The following is a 19392-nucleotide window of genomic DNA, read 5'->3' as shown; positions in this document are numbered from 1 at the left end:
CGCACATGAGAAATTGCAGAAATCTGTGATTTCGGTAACCGAAAAAAAACAATAAAAACTGGCACTTTTCTGTTGAGAATTAGATTTCGGTGTCTTCATAAAAGTTGTATCTATGAATGTTAGCTTTAATTGGGCTTTGGTTTAACCTCATTCCAACATATAGAACTCAAGATATGATCAAAATACTACACATAGGTCAGCAGGGTCGTGCTCTCTTCTGAGGCTTAGGAAATCCAACTTTCGACTCTTTTATGTTATGAACTAGGTTTCTATGTAAACATGAAAGTTGTAGATAAGGATGTTACCTTTCATGTATCTTTGGAGTGACTCCAATAGGACGTCAAAAACTTGATTTATGATCAAAATACTACACAGAGGTCAGAAAGATCGTGCACCCCGCCTAGGTTTAGGAAAACCAACCTTTGCACCCCTCTCTGTATTGAATTGGATTTAGGTTCCTTCATGAAAGTTGTAGACATGTGTGTCATATTTATTTTAGCTTTAGTTTGACCTCATTCAGACATTCCTAAGTTGAGTTATGATTAAAATGTCGCACGTGGATCATGCTGCATTTTTCATAAAGTTTCAGCACCTCCGTTGTAGTGGACTCTAAACCATCCATGCTAGTATTAGTTATTTTAATAAATCCGTTAGCGTGTAAAGTAAAGGTGAGGGTCCTTAAGCTTTACATCTAAATGAGGGAGTGTGATCAGGCAAAAATAGAAGCGATTACCTCATCTTGTCTTCGTGTTTTTCATTGCTTCTAAATGAATTTTAGACTTAAACTAGACTAAAGTTTCCTTTTATTGCAAAAGTGATGTTATTTTATTACTAAAAACTTATGTTATTTCTTGTCATCAAAGCCCCACATTTTGCTTGTTCTCTAGCAAACTACTTGAAAACCAAAATTTACAGCTCAATAACATCCCTAATTGAATGATAAGAAATACCATGAAATAGTTTTACCTCTCCAGGGAGATAGTTACTGGAATCTTTTTCAATTTTCAGTTCAAATGACAATAGTTGTAAGGTAGACTCAAAAGTTTATAGAGGTATGATTGGATCACTTCATTACTTAACTGCTTCAAGACCTGATATTTTGTTTGGTGTATGCTTGTGTGCAAGAATCCAATTATATCTTTAAGAATCATACTTAATTGTTGTTAAGTGGATTTTGCGATATCTGAAAGGTTATACTAATCTTGGTTTGTTGTATAAGAAATCATGTGACTATAGGCTAGTTGAATTCTATGATGCTGATTATGATGGAGATCAAATTGAAAGATAGAGCACAAGTAGTTGTTGTCAATTCATTGGTGAAAACCTCATCTCATGGGCTAGCAAAAAACAATAGATTATTGTTTTGTCTACAACAGAAGCATAATACATCTCAGTTGCAAGTTGTAGCACACAACTTCTATGGATGAAGCATCAAATTGAGGATTACTAGATAAGTGAAAGTTTTATTCCAATTTACTATGATAATACAACTGTTATTTGTTTATCTAAAAACTCGATCCTACACTCAAGATATAAACACATTGAGATTAAACATTATTTTATAAGAGACTTTGTTTATAAGTGCATTTTTGATATAAAATTTGTTTATATAACCATCATTGAGCTGATATCTTTACAAAATCCCTTACTAATGATAAATTCAATTTTTTAAAGAAAATTTTGAACATACGTTTTATCAAAGATTAAGACGTTTAAGTGCAATTGCTAAGCTTGAGCATTGTTGAAAAATTGATCCTCTGGACTCATCGATCCTCTAGTGGACTCATTGACCCTCTTGGCTAATAAAACTCTGGTGCATAGTAACTATATGGCGAGGTAGATCAGTTGTGCCGACTTAGATGAGGTCTTTTGATCTTCTAGCGTCAAAGACAATTTCAAACCCTTTTTCTTGTGTTTTTCTCGCCTTCAATCGTCTCACAAATTTTTTATGCATTGGGAATATTTCTGGTAAATCACCAAAAATATGTTAATGAGTAATTGTGATATTATCTCAATGAACTGTTTAAAAGCCTCATCTTAAAACTACCCTTTTTTAATGACTGAATTTTTTTTGATTTAGTGTGAGCATTGTCTGCTCCCTTCTCCTATGCTTCCTTAGAATGTCTTACTCTGTCCTCTTTTAACGATCCTTCTCTGTTTGAGGTGATATTTTTGTCCTTGACGTGGAAACATTCATATATAATTTCTCATTCAGAAAATATCTTTATAGTACATTGGCTTCATGTAGAAGGGTATCATATCTTAGAATTGATTCAAGGAAATGTCAAGATGTTTCACTAATCTCCCTCTCCAACAACCATCATGGATCATGACTGTTGTTACCATCCAGGAATTGTGAGTTGTTGTCTCTTTCCTTATAAAATTATAGGAAGATTAGATTTTTTAGTTGATTGGGTCTTGAGAAAGCATAATACTCACTTCAATAACATGTACATGTGATCGGAGGAGAAAAAAATTATAATATTGAATTAGAGATCAGTCGTGAAGTTTGTGGATTAGTATGAGTTTAGCCTCGAATCAATATATTTATTCCATAAACTATATGTTGAATGATAGTTCAATTTCTTCATTTCATTGAACGCCATCGTTTTGAATATTTGATCTTAAGTTTTACCTTGAATTTTTTTGTTGTCTTGCTTATTCAACATGACAATATCCTTCTTATGCTTCCATGTAGACCAAAATTGATGATTTAAACAGATGATTTTGAGAGTGGAAAAAAGATGATGAATATGATGATGTTGGGCTTATTTTTCTAGGTTTTTTCAGATTAAATTGAGGAAGATGAGAAGAATAGTGTTGTTGAAATAAATGAAGGGTGTTCTTTATATTTTGGTCCATGCGAGCCACCTCACAGCTTACATGACTCCAAATCTAACAACCAAATCTGACATTGGAGACTAAAGTGGTTAACATAATTTGAAATAAGAGACTTTTTTAGTGTTTTCTCTTGAGTCATGACCATTATGACATCGAGGTGCACATTCAGAGACCAAAATGAGTGTTTATCATAAAATAATAATTTACAAAATCTTCCCTTTATTCCAGGGGTGTTCATGAGTTGGGTCAACACGAAAAACTCGATCAAATCCACTCGTAAAACAAAAAAAAGGTTGGATCAGGTAATCGGGTGAGTATTTTTCTAAAAATAGAAAAAAGGTTCATGGTAAAATCAGACCCAAATACAAAAAACACACATATCCAATAATGACAATATTTTTTATTTTTATTTTCACAGGAAGAAGAAAAATAACATGGGTTTTAGTCATAAACCAAATCTCATTTACAAAATACACAATGCACCCTCTATGCTGAAAATAAAAATATGCTAGAATTATAAATTAACCCAATCAAAAAATTAATGAATTTGTCCAAATCGGTCCTATTGTATATGTGTGGTTATTTTACCCCACAAAATAAAATACCTTATATTGTTCAAATATTTAATTTGGTCAAATCCAACCTAAGCGACCCATACACCCATATACTTTGTTCTGTTCAAATTTGAGAGAAAAGGTGCCAATAAAATTCGAAATATTTTTTCCATAAATAAATAAATAAAATCATAAACAAAAACTATAAAGTCAAAACGAGGTCGTCACGTCGCAAATACTACTCGAGTGAAGAAAGAAAAAAGCGTGGTGCGCTTTATACGGCGTTAGTGAGTAGTAGTAAATACCGTTTCTACCTTCGATTCTATCAATCACGCCAACGCACTCACAGCACTTATTCCCCTAAAGCAAAAAGAACACAACAAAGCAAGAAGCGATTCCAAGAAGCTGATTACACTTTCAAAGCGAAACGCGATAAGTTTAGGATAATCGCGTTTGGAGTTTGCGATGGAGATTTCGACACCTAGCTCTGCCAAACCTCTGTCAATTACTCCGAGTTCTAGGGTTTTGAGAAGTCCACTTTCCGATGAACAGATCTGGAAACGGCTTAGGGAGGCTGGATTTGATGAGGAATCGATTAAGCATAAGGATAAAGCTGCGCTTGTAGCTTATATTGCTAAGCTTGAAGCTGAGGTTCGTTGATTTCTTTTTAACTGTGATTTTATTGATTTAAGAGTTTGAGTTGATTGAATTAGGGGATTAATAGGTTTCATCAGGTTTTTACTTTGACATTGTTTGTGGTTGGATAATTGAAGTAATTATTTATTCATTAATAGTATTTTGATGTGTTTTAAGTTTATTTGTTTAATTTAACAAATATTATTTATGGCTTATATGGATTATTTGTGATGGTTCGGTGGATACAGTACATTTGTAAGACTGGTGATGTAGTTGGGCCGTAAAGATGGTGGGAACTCGGCATCGGTGGTTTCGGCATGTATAAAGTAGAGTAGATTACATAAAGGTTAGTCAAATTACTAGGGCCAGAGGAAGGCCTAGAAAACTATAAGAGAAACTATTAAGAAAAATCTAGAGATACGGAGTTGGATAGAGATATGATAGAACATTATGACGTTGTTTGTTCCATTTAGCCGACCTCACTAAGTGGGGTAAGACTTTGTTTGTGTGGGGTGGTGTTCCGCATATTTCCGGCACCTTGTAATTGTTCCCTTTTGTTCTCGCTTGGTGTGTCTTACGCTGGCAAGACTTAATAAATTTGGCTGATTCAAAAAAAAACTAAGTGGGGTAAGACTTTGGTTGTTGTTGTTTTTGTATAAAGACGATAGATCATGTGGCGTGTTCCTTATAGGTAAGTCATAGATAGTAATTAGCATCTAGTGATGTTATGATTGAATAAAAAGCAAAATTCGTTGTTTGAAACTTTAGAGTATTGATAGGTGCCTGCGGATCCGTAGCCATTTGTCCTTTTATAGAATACTTTGAATTGTTTGTTTAAAGTTTTAATTTGATTTGATAAATTGGCACTGCAATGGATCAAATTTACACTTTAAACTGGTAGTGGTTGATTGTTGTGGAATGCAGCTATAGGTGAACTTTATTGATAGTGTTAGGGTTTTGGGATCATTGAAGCTATCACTTTGAGTAGGACTTTACCTAACCATCAGTTCCGGTCCATGCTTATTATGATATTCAATTAAAGGCGAAACTATGTTAACTCTTCAGTTTATTGTGTTTTGTCTTGTTGTCTAAGAATTTTGCTAGTTTCCTTGTCATTTGCACAATGATATCAAAGATACTTATGAGATTAATTAACCTGTTAATGTTAATTGGTTAATTGAAACTTGTATTTACATATTTAAGCAATTCAAATTGGCAAGTATTAATACACATATCCCTCTCATTGCATATATCCTTCCATGTGTGTGTATTATAGTTAAGTTTGGTTGTCTACTAATATTGTTTTATAGTTAAGTTGTGATTCATGCCACAAGTTAAGATCAATTCTGTTCTTGATTCAAATTTTTCGAAATTAGACATGCACAGTGATTCCTGCTGATCGGCTTATTTTGTGTCGAATTAAGATATAAGCCACATGTATTGTAAAAATAACCACGCCTTAGCTTTCATGGTCAGTTCATTTGCAAAGTCAATTGAGTTGGTAATGAATTTGTTTATGAAGTAGTTTGTTATCACTCGAACTAATCCTTTTTCCTCACCAATCAAATTGTCTTTTCAAGTGAATATTTTAAAAGATATATAAGACATTTCAATTTTATAAGATATACGGTGACCATTCATGTTATTGGTGCCAGCAAAATATATTTTTCTTATTTGCTTTTACTTTGTATTATGTAGATATATGATCATCAACATCACATGGGCCTTCTCATATTGGAGAGGAAGGAATTGGTTTCCAAGTATGAACAAGTTAAAACCATGGTCGAGTCATCTGAGTTAGTGCATAACCGTGATTTGTCCACGAATAAATCTGCGTTAGCTGAATCAAGAAAACGGGAAGAATCTTTGAAGAAGACAATAGGCGTCAAAGATGCATGCATAGGAAGTGTAAGCTTCTTAATTTGCAAAACCATATATATATATATATATATATATATATATATATATATATTCTCTATTTTCTCCATTCCAATTTTTTCTTTCTTTCTCAAAATGAGATAGTATTTTCTATTGCTTTTTGAAGCTTGAGAAGGCCTTGCATGAGATGCGTACGGAATGTGCTGAAACAAAGGTTGCAGCTGAAAGTAAATTAGCTGAAGCACATCAATTGACAGATGAAGCAGAAAAGAAATTTACGGAGGCTGAAGCTAAAGTGCGTGCTGCAGAATCTTTGCAAGCAGATGCTAATCGATATAACAGTGTTGCAGAAAGGAAGCTTCGTGATGTTGAAGCGCGTGAAGATATCCTCAGGCGGCAAATTATATCTTTCAAGTCAGAGTAAGTTATTCTTCTAATATAATTAATATTTGAATTCATGTAATCCTGAGCAAGCGAGTGATCTTTATCCACCTGTAATGATATGATATAAATTTTGATAGATCGATTTGTTTAGAAAGTATGTTGATTTTTCTCTCTTTCCCATCTCTCACAGCTGTGATGAAAAAGATAAGGAGATGAATCTTGAGAGGCAATCCCTTTCTGAAAGGCAAAAGGTTTTACAACAAGAACAAGAAAGGTTACTTCAATCACAATCCTCGCTCAACCAAAGAGAGGATCATCTTTTTAGTAGATCCCAGGAACTAGACCGTCTTCAAAAAGAGTTGGAGGACACAAAGTTTAAAGTTGAAAAGGAAAATGAAGCCCTCCATGACAAGAAAACCAGCCTACAACTACTGGAGGCCACCCTTACCCAGCGAGAAGAGGTTCATATTTAAAAATTCTAAGTTGGGTCTAGATGAAACTGATATTTAGTATTTAGGGCCCGTTTGGATTGGCTTATTTTTGAGCTTATGTAAAACAACTTATGCAAATAATTAAGCTTTTATGTATTATTCATAAGCTTGTTAAGGTAGTTTATGCAATAACAGCTTATGAAGATGCAACTTTTGTTATTTAGAACTAATGAATTAAGATAAAAGCTTCTTTATTTGCATAAGCTATTTTTCATAAGCTCAAAGATAAGTCAATCCAAACAGGCCCTTAATTTCTGTCTTGTTCACCTGTGGATATGTGTTGTGTGCTAACAGGCACTCACTAAATGGAAAACTGAGCTTAACAAGAAAGAGCAAGAGTTGCTTGAATTTGAAGTGAAACTTTCTAATAGAGAATCTGTATGTTCTCTTCCTATGGTCAATGGTTCTTTTATATTTCTCAGACTTCCTCTGTATTGTTATTATTTTAATTTTGTTGGATGGAAAATGTAGGATGAAACTCAGAAGGCTATAGCAGATCGGGAAGCCACAATGAGAGCAAAAAAACATGATTTAGAAGTTGAGCTACAAATGCAGCGCAAATCGGTTGAAAATGAAATTGAGACTAAGAGACGAGCTTGGGAATTGAAGGAGGTTGATCTTAAACAACGGGAGGACCAAATCCTGGAAAGGGAACATGAGTTGGAAGTTCTATCAAGATCACTGAGCGAGAAGGAGAAAGACCTAGTGGAACAGTCAACTGCTCTTAAAGATAAAGATCAAAGCCTCAAAGCGTCTGAGAAGGAGTTTGAATTAAACACAACCCTTTTGCAAAAGGAGAAAGATGATATTGAACAAGCCAAGAAAGATCTACAGGAGTCTTTGGCATCTTTGGAAAATGAAAAAAGACAAGTTGATAACGCAAAGCAGAGATTGGAGGTCATCCAAAGTGAAACAGGCGACTTGTCAATTTTTGAAGTGAAACTAAAGGAAGAGATTGATCTTGTAAGATCTCAGAATTTGGAGCTATTGGCTGAGGCTGATAAGTTGAAAGCTGAGAAGGCCAAGTTTGAAGTTGAGTGGGAGCTTCTTGATGAAAAAAAAGAAGAGTTGCGGAAAGAAGCAGAATTTATAGAAAATGAAAGAAAGGCAGTTTCCACTTTTATTAAGAATGAGCGCGACAAGCTAAGAGAAGAAAAGGAAAATTTGCGTAAGCAGTACACCCATGACTTGGGGTTACTTGCTAGTGAACGGGAAAATTTCATGAAGAAGATGGCACATGAACATGCTGAGTGGTTTGGCAAGATGCAGCAGGAGCGAGCGGATTTTCAGCGGGATATTGAGATGCAAAAAAGGGAGCTAAACAACCTTATCGAGAAGAGGCGGGAAGAAGTGGAAAGTTATTTGAAGGAAAGAGAAACAGCTTTTGAGGAAGAGAAGAATAGGGAGCTCCAGCATATTGATGCTCTTAAGGAGAAAGCAGCAAAAGAATTGGAACAGGTTTCCTTGGAGATGAAAAGGCTTCAAACTGAGCGGACTGAGATAAATTTGGATCGTGACCTAAGAAATAAAGAATGGGCTGAACTAACTAATTGTATTAAAGAACTTGAGGTTCAAAGGGATAAACTTCAAAAACAGAGAGAACTGTTGCATGCTGATAGAATCAACATTTATTCTAAGACTGAAGAATTGAAGAAATTGGAAGATTCAAAAGTTGTCTCTGATGACCTTGCTATTGTTGAAATGCTTAAATCTGATATGGAGTATAACCAACAGAAAATATCTTCAAGGAAAAATTTGAAGCATCAGACTATTACACAAGGTGGCCGCTTGACTTCCTGCAAAGATGTGGATGTTGATAACATTGGCAATGGGTTTGATACTCCATTTGCGCAGAAGTCATCAGGTGTTTCTCCTGCTAGTGCTGCTCGATTCTCCTGGATAAAACGATGCAAAGAGCTAATATTCCGAAATTCTCCTGATACGCCACTCACGAAAAAAGGAAATTTAGCTGTGGCTTCTGATACAAATAATGGTAGCAATGGGCAAAAGCACTTGGAAAATGACAAACCACTTGGTAATTTTAGTAATGGACGGCAAATGGGGTATTCTTTTGGAGAACCAAAAGTAATTGTTGAAGTACCCTCTCTAGAGGGAAATGCTAGCAGAACAAGCGAGCTCAAATCTGTGACTAAAGATGTTAATGGGAAACCTGCCTTTTCTGAAGAACGCCAAGTAGGCAGAGGGAAAAGAGGCAGGGAGAACTTGATTTCTAAAGTTGCTGATCCACTTGTAGATCTGGCGCAGAATAAGAAACCAAGAGCAGAAGAACGAATGGCCAAAAATCCTTTAGATCAGGCCACTACCTACTGGTACAAATTTGCCCTACTGAAACACACTATTTGTTGGCATATTTTTTTTACAAGGATATAATTCATATGCACAGTGTAAATATTTTTACACTGTCGGTCAATCATAACTGTTTGATCACTAAAAAATTTGAATTTCATCATATCTAATTAAAAAGTCATACAAATGGTGGATTGTGATTGGTTTGCAGTTTAAATAATTTTACACTGACAATACATAAAAATAATTATATTTTTCAAAATTTATTGAAAAGGCAAACTTCATTTATATAAGCCAATGAAAGCACAAGTGGTGCTACATTTGACCTCAAAGATCTACAAATTTATTTTCGAGAATATAGGTTACTGAGTAATATATTATTATTCATAAGTAGTCTAGGTGTAGTATGGACTCACAAAGTTATTTATTGATTTTCTTTCAGTGTGCATTCAACGCAGTCAGATATATCAGAGATTCAGCAGGTGTCAGGTGCTTCAAATCATAAAAAAGGGAACACCGAAGAAGCTCGTGTAGTTATGGTTGATAAGGTTATTCATGTTTCAGAAGTGACTTCTGAGAAAGTTGATACTCTCATCATTCCCAATCAAGATAATCTTCACAGAGAAACAATCGATCAGTTAAACTCTAAAACTAGATCCGAAGAAATTTTGCCTTGTGGTTCTAGTGTATTGGAGAACACAGAAGGAATACGCCAAGAAAACACTGAACCTGTTTCCGATTACTGTTAGGTATTCACAATTAGTTTTGCTTCTATTTATTGTAACTTCTTTTCTAGGCTAGGTATTCTCAATTTAAACTGTTTTCTTCTGTTTCTTTTTCTGAGTAGCTCCGCTCATAACTTAATGCTGGCTTTGTACAGGGACTTTGGATGTGGGCATTGGTAGTTGGTTTAGATATTACATATATATTAGGAGTGTGTAAGGTGTGTCAATACTAAAATTTCTATAACTTTATCTCCCAGTCAATTTTACTTTGATAATGTTGCATTTTGAAATATAATGTGTTGAAATATAACATGTTTTTTTCTTGCAATGCAGGATGTCATTTGTTGGTGTGTTGGAGCTAGTTATTTGTGTATAGATAATTGGTGATGCCTGCTTTTGTATATACACCTCATCGATGCAATTGCAAATTGCAATTAGGATGAGGGTAGAGTGCTGATATAATGTTTCATGAAATCAAGACGCATAGTACTTCAAAAAGAACGAATAGAGATAGTTAGAGACAACATATTGGTTTTCTGATTTTATGAGTACTTTTTCCATGGTTTTGATTGTTGCTTTCAAATCCAGATTTGCTTTTGGCACAATGCTGGGTGGCATTGTGTAGACAATTATAGTAATTTCTCTTCTCCGAACACTTGATGATTTTGTGATTGTAATTTCAAGTGTTTGATTTGATTGTTTTTGGTCAAAGAGTCACAAGTATCTAGAGCTCTTGTTTATATTTTGCTGGTTCTTACTATGCGTTTGTATTATGTTGATGCTGTACTGGGTTAGGTTGGATTTTTCTATCTTGTCCGACAAACTACTACTCAAGAGTTTGTATATTTAAGCCTCAAGTTAATGCAGAAAAAGATTATTATTCTTTTTTTTTTTTAAAAGAAAAAAGTTGAACGGGTTTAATTATCTTATTCATAATGTCATTCTAGTTGAAATAAGTCGTTTCATTTTGAATGTTGTTTTACAATGTCAATATAGCATTGAAGTTTCTTTTTCTACCAAATCATATATTATTTAAAACTTTTTTTTTTCTTTTCAATTCTTATATATTTTTTTGCATGCCACTAATGAAGGACATTTGGCAAAGTAAATGTTCATATAAAATGAACTACGTGTGTCTATATATATTTGTAATGTTTAAAATAGAGCAATTTAATGGTTCATGACGTAATGTTAATTTGATAGTCTTAAACGCCAAATTAAATTTAAGATATATTTCTGTGCAAAATTTAAGAACATAATATTTTGTTTTGCATCTATAAATGAAGTGGCAAAGACACTAGTACCAAACTTACAGTTGTGAGGTTGTGGACGTTCAGCATAGTAATATTATTGTCCTTGTCAATTAAACTAGGCATTGCTGATTATGGTGTGTTAAAGGGCAAAATCTACTTTTGGTTTTGTTTAAGCTGGATTGATGAGTATGTGCATTGTATTTTGATAAAAAAGACAAAAAACCCAAACTGCCTTAGAAATGTTAGGATTTTCATGATTTGATGCAAAAGGGAGAGTTAAATGAGAAAGAAAAAGAGCGTGAAGAAAGAAAAGGAGTGCGAAGAAGCTTCTCAATTAAGAAGATTAAAGAAAAGGCTACATATCGTTTTCGGGCATTGACATTATGATTATATGCAGAATTCTACCATTAGTTTGAATAGAATTAAAAATTTCATTACTTTGTCGACTCTATCATTAACTTTTTGACTTGTCTTCTCCATATTCAATTCAAAGGTTTTGTTTTTAACTCTACTAATCACGGATTAAAAGAACCGGAATTTTCCTTGTCGTTGGGGAAAAAAAGTGTCATCTTGTTATTAAAAATAATATGAGAATCAATTAAAGACTCGCATGCATTTGCCCCTTCAACACCACTGTTGGCTGACACTCAGACCGTTGTCATCCTTACATATACAACTCAAGACATGTATTCGTCAAAAAATAAAATAAATTGACTAATTGAGACATGTATTGTAACACCCATACTAGACGTATCTAGAAAGTCTAGCATGTGTATTAGTTTAGTACTGGATACATTAAAAATTTACAACATAAAAACTTCGAATGAAAATTATATACAACAACATGCGTTCGTACAAGAGATTACATCTTAAACTTTCCTAATACATAATGTATACATCCTTGAAGATCCATATCATCCGGCACCGGGTACGAACCAACACTTGTCGCAGCATCCATTCGGCTACTAACTGGCAAACCATCCTGATATCTGAAACAAATAAGGATTGGGATGAGACATAATGTCTCAGTGAGTTCCACCTAACCCTAGGCTATAGGCAACCTCGGGGGAAACCTACGGTCACCACGTGTCTACAATACAACCTGACGGTTGATTATACGTGTGTGGGGACTTGCTTTCTTGGACGGCGGTGCTTGCTAGGGCCGTCTTAATATTCTTAACTTGTTATAGGCTTCTCTGCTATACGTGTCATGGCGGTGAAGGGGGAACTAAAACCGCATTGCCAAGAGTACACTCTAAGCATCAAGGCTCTCTTATATCTCTATCATGACACGATTCTAAACCGGACGATTAGGGGTAACCTAAGATCGTCGTCGGCAAATCTTTCTTTACTTGCTTCTACTTGCTTAATATGTTGTATCTACAACATATCATCTCTTATCACCTAAGTGATTCTTGCTATTTACTACTTCTTGACGAACTACGCCAAGTCTCTACTTGTTCTTGACGATCTACGTCAAGGCTCTATGACATAACATAAACATGTATAATAGATATGCATAGTTAGCTTCATTGATTATGTTAGCGTGTAACAAACAACTTATCTGAGTTCATTTTACGGATTAGTCCCGAGTGGAGTAACCCCGGAAGATAATCCCTTACTACCGGTGATATGCTTAGCAAGAGCGCACCAGACTCCCTTAGTGAACGTGCGGGTCCCTTACGGCTTACCCCATTCCCCTTGGAGAACCTTTTGTACCCAACCTTGGAAGGAATACAAAAGACACGACACCTTAACTTAGTGAAATGTGGCTCCCTTGCGGCTTAACCATTCCCCTTGGGGAACCCCTTGAATCCAATTTGGATAACAAGAGACATGACACTCTTTCTTTCTTAAAAGTCTTAGTCTTATGCATGAAAATTAACTTAAACATGCTAACTCTTTACCTCGGATCCCTAGACGATCCCACTAGAGGTAACTATATGCTTGCTCAACTTACTTTGTGAATGGATATAAAATCAATTCACGTCTTGCCATACTCGTATGGCACTTGCTTCTATGCGAAGATAATACTCTCATTACCTCGCGTCTATCAAGCATATTACTAATGCAAAGCATTCTATTCTTTCTAACTATTCTAGTTCTCGATAACTATACCGAGGCTCTAGTTCTTCCCTTTTCTTAAGGATTATCTTGCTACCCGAATCAACCTTCATACTCTCGCTTACCATGCTTTACCATACTTGCCAAACACTTGGTTCATTTAAAAGAAAGTCTCCTTTCAAAGCTTAACAATTAGGACCTTGGTTTGAGGGGTTTATTTCTCTTAAAAAGACTGCACAAGAAAAAACCGCTCGCGAAACGCCGAAACGACCTGAGGCGAGCAAACAATGGGTTTCCCCACTGTGTAGCTCGCCTAGGCGAGTAAATTGGTGTGGGAGGCGAGCTCCTACTCGCCATGGCGAGTTGGGGGCGAGCAGGACCCCCTGTTCGGCCCTCTAGCTCGCCTCGCGAGCCATTTGCTCGCCGTGGCGAGCTGTGACAGTCCTGCAACTTCAAAATCGATATTTTTGACTTAAAAACCTCAAACCAAGCATCTCCAAGTGCTATATGACCCTTAGGATCATTAGAAACTTGTAAAAACAGTCATGGAACAAGTGTGCACAAGTATAGGAAGCATGGTAAGAAATGGGGCAACTAACTTATACTTTAAAAACCCTAAAATACATATTAACTTTGCAAGATAAATACACAAACCCAAAGGGTAGGAAACTAACTAAGGAACTCACCTAAAAGATTACAATTGATTCCCAAAAGCTTCCAAGCATCAACTTCACTTCATGCCTCAAAACCCAAGCTTTGGTCCTTATTGCTTTCTTGATCAAACCATCTCACTCTTGTAGTTTCCTTGCAATCCATAACATCTTCATCCTTGCTAGCTCATCACAAATCCAACCCAAAGCTTTATTCAACAAACCCTAGTTCTTGATTTGTTCACATCCATGGCCTTAGCTTACTAATCAACCTTCAATCATCTTCCTCTTTGTTTCTTAACCATGAATTAACCCAAGCTTACACCAAAACATGCTTCAACTTCCAACTTGATCAAAACCCTAACTTGAATCCATTCTTGAAAGGAAGAAAAGAAGAATCAAACAAAACCCCAAGCTTAAGAGATGTTGAAAAACATAATCTAGAAGCATGCCATGTGAGGAAGTAGTTTTGATGAAGTGGTGAGGTGAGGAGAAGGGGGGGAGATCGATGGAGAAGAGAGAAGGGAGAGCAAAATCCTTTCTCCAACCTAGAGAGAGAAGGAAGAAGAGAAAAATGAGATATTTTGGTCCCTTTCCCAAATAAATATCCTTTAACCGCGCAATTACCAAATTGCCCTTTCTTTAAGCGTGTTAAATCCGTCTCTAACACTTACTCCGTAATAAGCTGATATTACGTAATAAATATTCTCCATTAAACTATCTTTCAAAATAAGTTCTCTGGGACGATCGACTAATACAGTTCAAACATTGACAGGCGGGATGTTACATGTATACATAGATAAATTTGCCATTGAAATGTAGCTCTCTGAGACTAATTTGTTAGTAGTTGTAATTTTACAATGCCTAGTTATTGGATAATTAGTTTCTAAAAAACCTAAATTTCGTAGTTTTTTTTTTGAGAGAACCTAAATTTCATAGATAAATCATATGAATGGTGGCATTGATGTGGATCAATATGAAGGGGTCGTATGTTCAATTAACATGTAATGTCGTGATATTTAATAATAAAAGTTAGTATATAAAGTTATCGTGAACTTAGCCGTAGAGACAATGCATAATATATACAAGGTCTGTGATTCAAACCCCGACCACCACAAAGAAAAAGTTAATAGATGAACTATTTTGATTGAAATTTTATAATTCTAAAAAGCATTTGACAGTTTGTAAAAATACGAGATTATATTGATGGGTGCTTACAATTTCAAAGATCTATTACATCTTATCTCTTCTTAATCATGTTGTGTTTTTTTTTTTTTTTAAGGGATTTATGTTGTGTTCCTATCCTAACTTTCGCGTCTTTCAAATTTTTTAACCTCGTTATAAAGTTGCCTAGATTTGTCTAAGTGGTTTGAATATGCTCCATTATAGATTGTTTGATAGGGGTGTACCAAATGGACTCTTTCAAACCGACTAGTTAGGTCCACGATTAGGCACATAAAAAATTGGAAGAAAAATCGTTCACTCCATTTTTTCCTTCTTTTTGACAAACATAAATTAACCATGGTAAATTTGGTAGAATTTTGCTTTTCACCCTGCACATTTTGCTGGCGTCCTGCAAGCCTTCCAAATATACCCTTGCGTTAGTTAAGTCACGCAGCGTGACTTAACTAACGCACGTTGTGAGCAATGCGTGACTTAAGTCACGCACCACTGGCCTATGCGCGAGTTAACTCACACACGTTGGCCGATGGTCTGTCCACAAGAACAGACGTTTTTGTGGACGGTGGTCACATTTTCAACCTTCAATCAACACGTTTTTAACAAACTTTACACGTTTTTTTACCACATTTATGGTAGTTACAACCTTGGCTCCCATTTCTACCTATAAATACATCGACATATTTCCCTATTTCCTCACACCATCTCACTTTCTCCCCCTCCTCACTCTCTCCCTCTATTTCTCTTTTTTTTTTCTTTTTTTCTTTTCAATATTCTCTTTGGGGTAAAAAGTGATCAATTTTCGTCGGGGTAAAGTAGTGAGTAGCCGACTTGGGGAAGTGATCGACCCGTGGGATAATTTTAAACATGTTTTTTTAACCGCAGAAACTTTTTACCGTGGGTAAAAAGAACTTCTTGTGGTAAAAAAAACCAGATTTAAATTTAGCCCAAGGGTTGATGATGTATTTTCCCCAAGAAGGTTGCTCACTATTTTACCCTACGAAGATTGATTACTTTTTACCCCAAGGAGAAAATAAGTAGATATAGTGAATAAGTTCAAACTTATTGTATGAATTATTGTAATGTATGAATTATTAATAAAATGAGATATTATTTATGCCTCAATTTTGTTACTTTATTTTATATTTGCTTTTAGTTTCTAATGTTGTATTTACCTTTATTTATATTTGTATTTATTTAAAGAATAATATCGAATCAATAATTTAGAATAAAGTTAAGAAAATAATTTAGATTAATGTAAACAAAATAATTTCAAAATAAAGTTAATAAAATAATTTAGAATAAAGTTAATAAAGTTAAGAAAATAACATAATTTGAATAAAGTTAATATAAACAAAATTTTTTGAATAAAGTTAATAACATAATTTGAAAATAGTAAATAAATTTAAAAAAAAGTAGCCTTGCGCCACTTAACTTGCACCACGTGTCTTAACATGCATATTAATTTACACTTGCGCAAGTTAACTAGCGCAGGAGCATTTTAGGCATGACTGCAGGGTACGAGCAAAATGTGCTGGGTGGAGAGCAAAATTCAATTTGGTATATGGGAAGACAACGGGTAAACATAGGAGGGATGGTGACCTACCACAAAGACAATTTCGTTCCCTTGTTTGTGAACTTCAATTTGTGGCACACTCACCCAAATTTTTGCGACCCTTGTTTAAGATGGAGTAATAGTTTGTACTATCAAACATATTCAAACCGGATTATATAAATGATTTATTTGACTTTTTATTTTTTTGTTAACAAAATGCTTTGTTTGACTTTCACTCTTTCTATATTTTTTTAATCAAACCAATCTTTCGTATCTAAGGAAATAATAAATTTCGCTTTGCTTCCAATAATTGATCTATTTTTTTGACGAAATAATAATTGATCTATTTGACAAGTTTACACAAATAAATAAAAATGTAGTATAAATAAAGAAGAGGTGTAACATCCCCTAAAAAAAATAAAATAAAGGTGTAATGAATTGATTTGATTTAGTTTTTGACAGAAAATAAATTTGAACCATGAAAAAATAGTTTGGTTTGATTTTTAAATCTTTTCTCATGAAATCCAAACCAAACCAGATCGATGAAGAAGGTTTGGTTTAATTTGGTTGATATTTAACAATTTTCTCAAACATCACATATTTTTGATACTATTAAAATAAGTACATAAGTTACAATTATTAAAAATTATATAATAATTTAAAAAATATTACAACATGTTTTTTTCTTTCTTTCTAAAATAACACTATCAATATGATATGAAATAAAAGAAATTATAATCATAAAATATAATGTTCTGGTTCAATTATCTGGTAATTAGCTTTAAATGACGGGAAACCGATACTTGAATTAATCATAAAACATATTTGTCGAGCTTAGCTCAGTTGGTATAGACAATGCATAATATATGCAAGATCTGGGGTTCAAACCCCGACCACCACAAAAAAACATTATAAAACATATTTATAGATTCAACAACCCGAGAACATGAGCAATGTGAAACTTCAAACACTTCAATACACACGCTCACGTCTAACGTATATGTGTGTGTTTGACATCTACGATAATTGTTAACCGTATAACCATAAAGAATAATATGAGAATGTCTTTTTTTATCCAGCAATAATGCCTTTTTTATATGAGAATGAGAAAAATAATTACCAACCTTTAAATTAAAATAGATGATTGATATTAAAAACCTAATTTAAATAACACAATACAATTGGCAAAAATTCTCACCAAATAACCTCATTAAAATGAAAGCCTATATTAGCTAACGCACAATTGTTATCTTCTGTGTGTGTGAATGAGATATCAAGAAATAAAAACTTCTAATGATAACGAACAATTAAATGATTGAAAAAAGCTTGAACAATCAACATAGAATCTCATTCCAACTAAAGAAACCTCCAATCTCTATCTTGAACAATCTCAATGGCCACCATGACAATTGAGATTTAAAAAAAAAATATAATCCATAACTGCTTTTATATAAATTACTTCAGAGTTAGATTTAAAAAATAAATGTTTTTTTTACGCAAGAAAAAATTACTAATCCCGTGCATGTTTCAAGCTGGGTAACATACTAGCCAGTGATCATATTAGGTTACCAACCATAACGAAATTATACAAGCTAGGATAGATTAAACAATTTTGACAATTTTTGTAATATTAACATTGACTATTACAAGAACAAGAACTACTCCGTACACATATTTACATCACAAATACCATTACCATCCAAGTATTTTTTTTTTGTTACAAAAAGAAAAAAACAAATAACAAAAAAAAAAGATCAAATCCATGACATCGCTAATAAGAGATAGGCTATATCAGGAGGACTTCATGCAAAATAACAAGACTACTATCACTCAGAGTATTATTTTTAGCCAAAAAATCGGTTACAATGTTACTCTCACTCATAACGTGTCATAAATTAACCACCAAATCTTGAAGAAGAAGGTGCTAGAGTATTTTGATAAAGAATATTATAAAGAGAATTTTTATCAACAAAAAATAAAGTATATACGAAGGAGACCTAAGAAGAAAATGTAGAGCATATACACAAATGAAATAAATATATTATTGTTGTCAAAAAAGACAATCAGGAAAAGATACCTACTCAGCATAAGATTCAGGTTTTTTTATTCACTTTTAAAGGACTCAAGTCTTCGGTTCTCTTTTTAGTCCAAAATATTTTAAAACCCTTTCTCGTTCTTTTTTAATATTGGTTTTTTACTCGGTAGTCTTTCATAAAAGGATAGTATGATTTTAATTATATCTCGATTCTTAGCCTTTCAATAAGGACGATTCCATTAGGATGATGAACCTTAAATCCTTAATTTTCCAAGTCCTCCTCTTTTTTATGGAAGAAGTTTGCTTCCACTTGACCAACACTACATTGATTAAAAATTATAAGTGTTTTTATTTACTAAAAGAACAAGTGTTACCGTTAAGGAGATTGTCAATAAGTGTCTTTAGAACATTGTTTAAAATATTAAAATAAGTACACCACAAAAAAAATGAAAATAAGTAAGTTTCTATCAAAAAGTGGTATAATTATCGTTAAAACAAAAGCAAAATCTTGTATTTTAGAGCATTGGTTAGCAAAACCCTAAGGTTAACTCCTCCTAAATGAACAGAAGTTTAATAATATATATATATATATATATATATATATATATATATATATATATATATATATATAAGAAATATGTTTTTCTTTATGAAATTTGATGTTCAATATCAGATTAAGTTCAATATATAATATATGCAAGGCTAAGGGGTCAAACTCCGGCTACCAAAAAATTAAATTCAATTTGTTACTGGCTACTTTTGACTCAGCTTTATTATAAAGTCAAACCATAGATATTTAAAAATTCAATTCATAATAGACTGCGAAACAAATCGTATAAT

At 33.8% G+C, this 19392-nt stretch overlaps 1 protein-coding gene across 2 annotated transcripts; it reads left to right on the top strand.

The window, feature by feature from the left end:
- The first annotated feature begins 3722 nt into the window (after positions 1-3722).
- On the top strand, positions 3723-10556 carry LOC146901222 (protein CROWDED NUCLEI 4-like). 2 transcript variants are annotated; one of them, XR_015022830.1, is made up of 9 exons: positions 3723-4046; positions 5730-5939; positions 6076-6329; positions 6484-6754; positions 7079-7162; positions 7256-9114; positions 9534-9840; positions 9972-10034; positions 10150-10556. XR_015022830.1 is itself a non-coding variant. In XM_085735693.1 (8 exons), exons 1-7 carry the CDS (start codon positions 3861-3863, stop codon positions 9838-9840), a joined length of 3171 nt encoding a protein of 1056 aa, XP_085591819.1. In that variant the 5' UTR covers positions 3723-3860; the 3' UTR covers positions 10150-10556. The 2 variants fall into 2 exon arrangements, 1 of the variants encoding a protein (XP_085591819.1); XM_085735693.1 differs by lacking the exon at positions 9972-10034.
- Positions 10557-19392: the final 8836 nt, after the last annotated feature.

This window comes from Medicago sativa, chromosome 8 (genome assembly GCF_051527215.1).
Source record: "Medicago sativa cultivar Bolivia chromosome 8, Bolivia_mono, whole genome shotgun sequence".
In the NCBI taxonomy this organism is placed as follows: domain Eukaryota; kingdom Viridiplantae; phylum Streptophyta; class Magnoliopsida; order Fabales; family Fabaceae; genus Medicago; species Medicago sativa.
The sequence above is the reverse complement of the archived record's forward strand: the minus strand, read 5'-3'. Positions and strand labels throughout refer to the sequence as shown.

Excerpts from the sequence above, each read along its gene's own strand:
- LOC146901222 (XM_085735693.1), top strand. The coding sequence starts at position 3,861 with ATGGAGATTTCGACACCTAGCTCTGCCAAACCTCTGTCAATTACTCCG. Across the intron at positions 6,330-6,483 it reads ATTATATCTTTCAAGTCAGA|CTGTGATGAAAAAGATAAGG; the intron begins GTAAGTTATTCT and ends CATCTCTCACAG. Across the intron at positions 6,755-7,078 it reads CCCTTACCCAGCGAGAAGAG|GCACTCACTAAATGGAAAAC; the intron begins GTTCATATTTAA and ends GTGTGCTAACAG.